At 36.8% G+C, this 10,815-nt stretch overlaps 1 protein-coding gene across 1 annotated transcript in view; it reads left to right on the top strand.

Moving 5' to 3' along the window:
* The window catches only part of LOC104387815 (connector enhancer of kinase suppressor of ras 2-like), a 192,501-nt gene that overhangs the window by 107,780 nt on the left and 73,906 nt on the right, over positions 1-10,815 (top strand). Inside the window, 1 exon segment of the mRNA XM_009996606.1 lies at positions 3,268-3,387. Within this exon segment, the coding sequence (XP_009994908.1) occupies positions 3,268-3,387 (120 nt within the window).

The following is a 10,815-nucleotide window of genomic DNA, read 5'->3' as shown; positions in this document are numbered from 1 at the left end:
TCTGGCAGCCTGAAAAGGTAGAAAAGATAAAAGTTTCAAGTATTCCATGGGCTCAGCAGTGACAGTGTGATGAACCTTAAAGAGCCTGGATCCCAAGGCAGGAGAATTAATCTCAGCCTGAACAAAATCACCTGTGAAACAACCTGTTGCAGAGCATCCAGGCTCTGAGAATCAACCTGTTTATCATTGTAACTCACATTACAGTGAAGGAGAAGAATCACCATCTTTCTCACAGCATCTTAAAAAAATATAAATAAAAGTTTCAAGGAATTCAAGAATACACTTTAAGTGTTTAATTTCTATTATGGTAATTTTATTTCTAAAAATAAAAAATTAATTACATTTAAATACTCAAGAAAAATTGTGATTCTCTAAAGTAAAATCTTACATTTGTAAGAGGTGATATCTATTACTCTTAAACATTACAGGGATTTTTGCTTTACTTCCAAGACATAGTAAGAAATGTATACTTAGGAGTCAAGGCAGGTTTATAAAATTATGATCCATGATTTTCTTTCTTCATTGCTTACTGGAGAGACCCACTCATGTGTGGGTGTGTTTGGAAGAGCTCCCTCCTCAGAAAGGCGGTGTGTGCTCAGATGATGTGAGTGCAGGGGCACAGTGGCCATTCCCTCATGACTCCTGTGGCCACACTGGGTCAGCTCTGCAGCTCAGGGATGATGAGAGAAGATGAATTGTGAAGGATTTCAGGGTCACCTGAGCTGTGTGTCTGGCAGTTTTCCTTTTTTCAGATAACTGTTCAGCAAAATGTGAGGACTGACTCAGTTTTTAGACTAATATAATATGCCTGTGATAATTAAAAATTCCAACAAGCTAGTTGTTCTTTCTCATGGCAGTAAATTAATATTATTTACATATATTAATTGTAATGAATACAGTGGCTGCCATAGTAAAAATACTTCTTGTGACATATAAGCTCTTATGACTTGTTCAAGACTTAGTGGTTTGCTAGAGATTCTGTTCTTGCCATGGGCCATTGAGAGACATCTAAAAATGTAAAATTAGGTGTTGGACAGGTTGTAAAACTCTATGGATATTCCTCTGCAATGGGTACTGAATTTCTTGAAGCACCCATGTTTGTTTCAGATTTTCTGAAGTGCAGCAGTATTGCCCCATCTAAAGAGTGGGCACTTGGCTTCTCTGTGGCTCAGGAATCAGTACACAAAACTTTGGTCCTTTCTACTTTTTTAATTGCAAAAATACTTTGGCTTATGTTAATGTGTCATCTCATGTTGATAGTGCCATGTCAAATATTACTTCCTGACCCTGTGCTATTATTCATAAATTTTGCTCAGTCACTTCCATTTACACCATCTCAGGCTTTAGGTACAACTGTTGTCAGGCCTCTGATGGATCCACTGAACTGCTTTTACAGCAAATTGGTGTTTTAAAAATATTTTAATATAATTTTATTCAGTATTTTCCTGGTGCTAAAATCCTACATTGATTTTCATTAACTTTCTGAATTATATGGAAATCTTAAAGATTCATAAGAACAAATCAGACTGAAAGCTTGTTTGCTGCTTGTGTTGTTACAAAGTTTCTGTACAGAAAAATATTTACATGTGACAACTGTAAAGTTAAAACATTGCATCAGAAACTAGGAAGCTTTCTCTCTGGCCTTTAGTCTGCATCTAATCTGTGGATATGATCTTAAACATTAAGGTGTTAAAGAGAGGTTCTCAGTTTGAATATTAATGTTAGTCTACTAGATGACTAATATCATAGTAATATTTTATATGGCAGTAACCCAGAAGCAGAATGAAGCATATACTCACAGACAGGGCCAGCCACCACTTTGTATGTAGCAGTACAATTATTTCCTTTGAGCCAGTCAGTTCCTATATCTCTGCTAGGAGAAAATAGGACCTAGAGTTTTGTTGAAGGTCTCTGGCCCAAAGCTGAAACTGCTAGAAATATTTCTGGGTTTTGGTGACCTTTCAATGCTGTCAGGCAAACCTGAATGGGAGGCTTTGCATCTTTCAGCTGATATGAAATGCCACATCCCATGCTCCAGAGCTGTACTTGGTTTTCCAGATGAGTAACAATACAGTGAATAGAAATATAATCCACAAGTTCAGTCAGTTTAGTTATTCACTGTGGCAACTTTATTTGTTTAACTCATATGTATATTGTCCAATGAGATATTAGAAATCCTCATGCTTTTTGCCTGAAATAAAACTTCCCATGAAGGATTTCACTAGAATTTACTGTAATTAGGGAAAATGAGAGGATAGTCCCTGAAGGAAAATAGATGCAAAAAGCACAACTTCAGCTGGAAGACCATTCTGAAATTCATCTAAAGGAATGCAATCAGATTAGGTTCCAATATTTTTAGGCATAGTCCTTTTGAAGGAATGCTTGGGCAACACTAGCAAAGTGGGGAATAAATCTCACGTGAAGGTTCTTTAAGAGCACAGATCATCTCCTTTCTGATCCATAGCCCTTGGTGGAGAGGTTTAGTCTCTCACTGTTACCATCTGTGGGGTGTTCACGTGGATTGGCATTAAGATTTAGAGATCTTTAGCTGGAAGGCAAGATAACAAAATTATTGCTTAGTTGCATTGATCTAGAATATCAGTTAAAGGATGTGTTCAAAGATGCATAAGAATTTTACTTCAGGAAATGGATTAACTAAGGCACTTTTCTGCCAGTGTAATTTTTAACAAAGGGCAGGCTTTCCAAGCTGCACAATGCAGGATTCACCTAATTATGACTGTTGATAAAGTTGCTCTCATTATTTGCTAGCAAAAATAGGTTATTAAGTTGCTGTATGACATTTAATTTTACATACTACACTCAACTCCCATGGTATTTATAAATAAACATTATAATGATATAAGATTAAGTTAATCAGTTTTTTTAATTAAAAAACCCAACAAAACACAACACAACACTGCATATAAGAGTGGAGAAAGTATTTTAGATATACAGATGTTCTCAGTGCACCGGAAAATCTTTTGATCAGAAGGGGTGTACATTTTCTGGACATCCATGGGGATTTTATGTGCCCATACGCTTTTGTTCTTGGCTTTCATATGCCTGTATTATTTCTGCATGTAATGTATTATTAATTATACATTATCTGTATTATTAAATACCTGAATTTTCATATACCTGTAGTATTCACAATGCTAAGAAGTAAAATTAATGTGTTTATTCTAAGTTAGTTCTCAGAATAAGAACTTCTTCTCCATCAGTTTCAGTTTAATATGAGAAATTATGTTGAGTTGTTTTTCTTTGCAGTGTAAAACCTTGTCTGGGATTTGTGACCACATCATTTCTCTCTCATCCGATTCTCTGGTGTCACAGTCAGCACATCTTGAGGTAGTTCATCTCACCAGCATTATGCCCAGTGAGGGTTTGGTAAGTAACAGAGCAGTTTAAAGTTTAACTGTTAGAATATGGAATACAAGCCTTAGGGTTTTTTAGGTTGATTTCTCTTTTTAATTTCTCAAGAAATCAAAATGTGATTTCATGCGATGTCCTACTTTTTTGGTAAGCTGAACTGGATTTCTGGAAGTGGTTTAATTAACATTCATCTAAATAAAGGGGGTGTAATTGTTTAAAAAAATTAAAACCTGTTTTAGCTGGGACTTCACGTGGAACTGGTGGCTGTGTGAGCAGCTCAAGAAGAGTTATAGTCCTTGGAGACCCAAATTCCAGATTTTGGAAGGTACCAAAGTAATCCCCAAATACATACATTTGCAAATAAAATTAACCAAATATAATTAATGTGCTTCGAAAATTATTAGTGGAAGTTATAAAAATATTATTTTAATTTGTTAGTTTTGTATTATTTCAACATCTGAGTCTGTTAATTGAAAATTAGCATCATATGCAAATCCTGTCAGAGTTACAAAAGCATAATTATTTTGAAGTGTGCATATTAATTTGAGGATGATGCATTTTAATGACATGAGAGGGGTTTTTATGACTACAAAAGTTTACTTTATTCTTAGAGTAATAGTTTACTCTATTCTTAGAGTAATTACTCAACAAAACATGACAACAACATAAACCACCTTTAATTCTGTGGCATTACAGATGCTTAACCCAGTATGTAATCAGCAAGATGGGCACAATTTGCTTGCTGTGCTGCTGCATCCCAGTGGCCAAATGTGCTCCATTCATGGCCCGTTTTCCATCTAGGTTTGATTTCAGGGTTAATGCAGGGATTTCAAGGAAATAACAGGTCAGTAACACCTCCAGCCTGTGTGCTGTAAATCACAAAAAGTGTCAGGGCTTTTGAGTTGCATTAAGACTGCTCCATCCTGCATGCAGTGTCTGGAGCTCTGTCTAGTTTTCTTTTCTGTCCAGAAACAGATTTCTGCTGGTCTGCTTGGGGGAAAGTTCACTATCATTGCTGCAGAGGACATAAACACAGATAGGATGTATTTTCCTCAGGGATGATGGAACATGCCAAGCAGGGCTTGGCATTGCTGGTGCTTCCTATTCAGTGACAGCTTTAGAACTGGGACAGGAGGGTAGACTGGTGGGGAACAGAAAGAGTGCAGCCTGCTTCAGAAATGGCATGCCCTATGGTGAGCTGAAAATATCATGGTGTGCAGCACCAGGCAGGTGGCTTTCAGGAGTTGGTGGGGGTGTGAACAGTATGCTTTCTGAGCAGCTTATGAGGTGTCAGAATATGATTCAAACCTTTAAGGATGAGTGACCAAGATGAGAGCTGTTGGCTGGATTGCTGTGGCCAGTCACGGGGTCCATGCTTTCCTCCAGGACACCCTCTTTTCAGATGGAACATCCATCAGACAGAGCCTGTGCTGTGAAAATGCTGTAAACTGGATTCTGTTACTGGGTGGAAGAATGTGGTATAGCTCTCCCCAAGAGAGACAAATACTGCAATCAAAATTGCCCAGAATTTATATATTTAGTTTAGATTAAGCGAAATCACAGGGAATGACAGTTTCCTGGGGGCAGGCTCTATAACATGTTAGGTTGGGAAGTATCTTATAGTCAATTTTGCTGACACTGTGTTCTGGTTAGAAAAAAATACAGGAAAAAAAGGACTATAAATGGGAATAAAAGAAAAATCATGTGAAAAGGAAAAGAAAACATTAATCAGAATCAACTATAGAACAGAGTAATGAATTACAAATGGCTTTCTCATGATTGTATAGCATTTTTTTCCACAGGATCTCTGCTCCATTCAAGAGACAAATGAGTGCTATTCACTGAATGGAAAGTATTCAGAGTTCCATTTTTATCCTTATCGTTCAGTGCAGGGGTTGAGGTCTTATTTACCACACTCCAGCTAAGCTCTGCATTCCCTTGAGTTGCTAATTTCATCGTGAGGGTTTTTTTTTCTCTGGCCTTACTAAGTGTTTCACAGACACCAGTTAATTCATCCTCAAAACACACGTGAAAATGGTATCATTAGTTTAGTTTTGTAGATAGGAATCCAACGCACAGAGCAATTTGTGTCAAAATCCCTAAAAATCTCTTCTCCAGGAGAAGCTTACCATACAGTTTTTCAGAGCAGCTGTTACTTTGATAGCATAAGTTCTCTTGGTTTTAAGTGCAGCTGAGGTTTCCAGAGCTACTGAGAACTCAAGCTTTGTGCAGGGTTGGCACCTAGAAAATGAACACTATTTGCCATTTGTGAAAAATATGTTGTAAATTGCTCAGATGTATATAAGAATTCAGTTATCTGGAATTATTTTCAGTTAACTTTTAATTAAGAGTCTTGCTCTATTTTCAAAACTGCTTTTATTATTCGCCTTCTTATTTCTTCAACAAATGAACCAGAAATCCTATAGACTTTGCAGGAGCTTACACAGAAACTGAATTACTTTCAAAGTTCCAATCCACACAGTTGCTACACAGGGTCAGAACTCCTGTGGGGCAGTGTTTGCTTGTTTAATTGTTTAAATAAATTCTGTATCATAAAGCATTTTCACCAAGGGACTTTAAGTCATTTGAATGTGCATCTTCAGTTCTATTATTTTCTAACTTTCTGCCAATGCTTTTATGAGCTTAATAATATTTCTCTTTTTCCTCCCCAAAGTATCTTCTTTCTCAGTCTGCTTTATTACAGAATTGCCTTATCTTATGCGTTCTGCAGAACATACTCTCTGTTGGTAGTTTCATGGCAGTTTGCTGGACAAAAGCATTTGCACGAGGAAGGACAGATTTTAGGTTCTGTTCCAAGCTCTGATTGTGTTCATATCCTGATCTCTGCAGGCATTTGCTGGCCTGCAGAAACACACTGGCTTTTTCCTCTCTTTCCGTTCCTTCCCAAGCTGTATCATCTGTACACACAAGTTAAATTGCTTCCTCCTTTTCCTTTTTAGCCAATGAATTTTCAGTGACAAGTAATAAAACACCCTCCATATCTTTTCCATTTCATTTAAAAGTAACTTTAAAGGCTGTAAAACACTTTCTCCTGAACAGTAGGACTGGGTATGGTTACACCATGTACATCTGAAGTGTGCTGCGTGATCAGCCTGAATATGATGTCTGGAATGAAGAACTTTGTTTCAAACTGCCAATTTGACAAACTTGAAATAAATTCCTGTGCTAAAAAAGTATTAGACTGTGAGAACCACCATGAACTCTGACAGAAAGAGAACATAAATACAGAGGGTTTTATGAAACAGAAGATAATAAAATAACTTTATGATTCAAGAAAATTCCCTTCCTTTGCTCTTAGTTTTTCAATTCTTCTGAGTTATTTATGTTAAGGGTTGTAGCACGACAAAAGAAATTGGGTAATTTTTATGCTCAAAAACGATGTTTAAAAGTTACTTTTCCATCTGTTTAGACAAAGAGAGGTTTCCACTCCATTGCATTGCACAGTAAACTTCCTTTTCAAGTTACAGATACTTGTGGTACATTAAACTTTAGTGTTTTAGTTTTCAGACACTGCACATCACTGCTCAGTACAAGGCAAGGTATCTCTCAAAAATGTGGTATTTGAAAAAAAATCTACTCCCTTGGAATGTATTATGTTTCAAGTGTCCATAGAGCATGTTTTGGATTCAGGAGTCCAGCTCCGTGATTAGCCAAAGCTGAGGCAGCAGCACCCACTTTATACTTCTGGGCCTGATGGACCTGGCACCAGCAACAGGCCCTGGAGACAAGAGTCAGTTACTGGGTGCTGAGGGAGAGGTGTAGCTACTGCTGAATCCTGGTGGGTGTAGGTGCGTGAAAGGCTGTGCAGACCTTACTATGAATTACCTCCTGAGCCACCTTTGCAGCAGTTTTGCTGTCATATAAACAAATGCAGGCTAAGGGAAAGAATGTTTTATTGGAAATGATGGATTTAGAGGCTGTCCACAAGATGGGAGCATGAAGGGTTTGGGTTTTTTTCCCTCCTACTACTCTTGGATTATCAGGGCTTGTCAGTAGTGGAAGATTAGTTTTTATTATTATTAGATCCAGTGTTATTTCAGGCTAAACTCACTTTTAATCCTCTAAACTTGATGTGCTGCACATATATTTAAAGATACTTCTGTACAACATGCAACTTTAATCTTCTTTGATGAGAATAATGATTACTCTTAAGCAGGAGATGCTAAGTAGGCACACTTGGGTTTTACTGTTTGGTTTTATATCTTCTGATGTCTGAGGAACGTTTACTTCTGGAATACAGTTAATTTTTATTCCTCTTCATTCACCACCCCCCCCTTTTTTTTTCCCCCTGTTGTTCTCTTTTGTGTCTGAGCTTCCTACTGCTGATATAAACAGCGTAATCTGTCACACTTTAATTAAGATATATCCTGTTTATATCCACAGCTTTGTTAATTTTTCTGCAGAGGGCACTTATTTAAGAATTTAAGGGAAGCAAAGATTGTGGGAATGAACACTTTTATAAGACCAGCTGTGTATCAATGGAGAGAAGATAAATGAAACAGGCAAGCTGTCAGATGCAAAGACCCTTCTTTCTGAAGGATTATTCATGTATCTAAAATACAGTTACTCTTTCAAATAGTACTTCTCTTTATGTGGAATTTGTAATTTAAGGTGAGGGAAGCCAATCTTTTCCATTTTTACAAGAAAGGAATTGCAAGAGAAGGCAAGAAGAAAAAGTGGAATACGAAGGCAGCTTTTTTTGTGGAAATACACAAGGTTGTTCCTAAAACAGTTGTGGGCGTCAATCTAATAATTTCAGATTATCTCTAAATGTTTACAGAAACTTGATGAAGTTCTGTCATAACTGACATGGAAAGGTAGCTTAACTTTTTTTATTGTCCATGTGTTTCTATTTAGGTTAGGTTTAGTAAGAGGACTTTAAGGAGGAAGAATAAACTCTCTACTGAGTAAGATGGTTCTGATAAATGCATAGAGCTGTGTATTAGGCTATGGAGTAGCAAATAAATGTATATGCCTCTGTCCAAATTTGGTGGTTAAAACAAGGTTAAAGAACCATTTTATGTTTGAGGCAAAAGATCGAGGAACACAGCTGTTCCCTGGTAGTTTGTAGCATTACAAACTTGCATCTTTGCTGTTGGTGCTTCATTGTCTCATAAAACTGGCTGTTTGGACCCGGGCTTGGGGACAGAGGCTTGCTGCTTCACTTCTTCAGCTGCAGCGTCAAATCAGGATTTACAACTTATTTTATCTGACAGATTTTTTTTCAGAGTGTATTTCCATTTTTTTTATTTAGGCTTATTAGCCATAAAAATGCTTATATTAGTAGAAATGGAATGCTGTGATGAACAAAAAAATAGCCAATAGCCTGTTAAATTGAAAGCAAAGTCAAGGTCTTGTGCCTAAATCGGACTGTGGGTACTTGAGTGCTTTTCTTGGGTTCACACAGTTAACAGCTCTCTGAATGACTAAGCGTTGCAGTTTTGGACATTGTCCATAAGCCAGAGTAGATCTTTTTCATTTCTTACTGCTAGTTTGATGAAAGTGATCCCCTGAAGTGTTGAGTTTATATCAGTAAACTGTTCGGTGTGTATATATATGAGCAATTTAAACTTTTGAGTGGTTCTGCCAACCTGTGCCAGTAGTACTTACATTACACCTGGAGAGTCCAGTCATTCTCTTTACAAATGTTGACTTTAGGAAGGAAAATGGGGATGGTGACAGGGATGAAGCACACCAATCACTAAAGTAGGGTTTATATAGAAACAATATTTCTCTGTTACTGTTTTTATACATTGGAGGATAAATTGCCCCTTAAAAATCTTCCTAGCTCAGAAAGCAACAGAGAGCTAGTTTGAACTGTCTGTGCTGTGTTACACACTGCATTATCTGTTGGAAAAGGATAGGCAAGGGCTGACAGCATATCAAGGACAGGCCTTTTTTTAAGCAAAAATGTTTACAGGGTTGGAAACAGCAATTTGAAGCCCTGTCTTTCAAGCAGGGAACATATCTGGCCTCTAGAGCAGATGACACAGAGGAAATGAAGCCATCTTCAGAGCTGGTGTATGTTTTCCAGGGGCTTCTTTTAAAGAATACTTTCAATTTTATTTTGAGTATTATACTAAAAATCTGCTCTCAAGTGAAAAAATGTTGTTGGGGCTATTATTTTATGTGATAGATATGTAAAATGCATATAATATAAAGTGCCTTGCATTCTGAACTATATATAATATTTTTTTCCTTAATGTAATGATATACTAATCTTTCAAGGTTTTCAGGTAACACAGATATGTCAACAAGATAAAGTGCTATTTAATGGTCAGTAAGGAACAAGCCTTTTCATTATTTTCTTTTGGGAAAACAAGGATGAAAGCTCTGTCTAGGAGAATTTGAAAGTTATGAGTCATCACTAAAATTGTTTCTTTTATCTTAGAGTTTAGAGTTTATGAGTTTAATACAGAAAATGAAAGAGCACATAGAAAAATGTATAGTAATTCTTAGTGATTAGTCAGTTTTGGTCTCAGATGGCATATGTTAAGACATGAAATGGTAATTTGATCTTTTTCCAAAAACACGCACAGCTTAACAAGAGACTAAGAGCTTCATGAAGAAATATGTGATGAAACCTGGTGAAAAGTTTGGCTCTAGGTAGTTTTTTGTCCTTAAATAATCTCAGTCTGTTGAGCGGGGGATTAATCTTGTCAAAACAAGCAGAGTGTTAGAACTGTGATATTAAATTTGATATTGAAATATTACATGAAATAAGTTATAAAGCAGCCTCATCTAAGAGAACAAGTAGTCATGGTGAGTAAAATCTAAAATTGAGCTTCCTATGCAGAAGAGTTAAGCAACTTCATCAGTTTTAGCCAGTTGTTAAAAATCTAAATAAAGTTAAAACTTTCTGAAATGGAATCAGCTCATGTTTAGGTAGAAGTCACATTTTATCATGATGGAAAATCAAACCAAATCCAGCTAGAGCAAGTTATTCAGGGCCTTGTCCAGTCAAGTTTTTATGATCTCCAGGTCAGAGATCACACGGTCTTGCCAACCTGTTCTGGGGATGGGGGTGGAAATTATTATTTTTTTTAATTGAGTTCCATCCTGTGGAACTGAAGATCTTAATTTGTGTTCAGGAATCTTGAAATTGGTTTCTCTGAACAAAATGTTCTCTCTTATTGCTGGGAGCTTTAAACTTCGATTTTGACAGCACAATGTGATGCAAAATTACGGGGAGAATAATGCTTTAGCAGTACAATGTACCAATTAGATTAATTAGATTTCAAAATGTGATGGCTAATCATACTATATGGAGAGATGTCAAGCTCTGACTTTCCTCCTTAGAGGCAAGAATACAAGCAATGGAGTCTTGTTGACAACTGAGGCTGGGTGTGTGTGCAGGTAGACAGGTCCCTACTTAGGTTGTCTCTGTGTCTTCTCAGTTGCCTCCTTGAAGAATAATTCCTG

This window comes from Chaetura pelagica, unplaced genomic scaffold (assembly GCF_000747805.2).
Source record: "Chaetura pelagica isolate M959 unplaced genomic scaffold, ChaPel_1.0 scaffold103, whole genome shotgun sequence".
Taxonomy (NCBI): Eukaryota; Metazoa; Chordata; class Aves; order Apodiformes; family Apodidae; genus Chaetura; species Chaetura pelagica.
The sequence above is the reverse complement of the archived record's forward strand: the minus strand, read 5'-3'. Positions and strand labels throughout refer to the sequence as shown.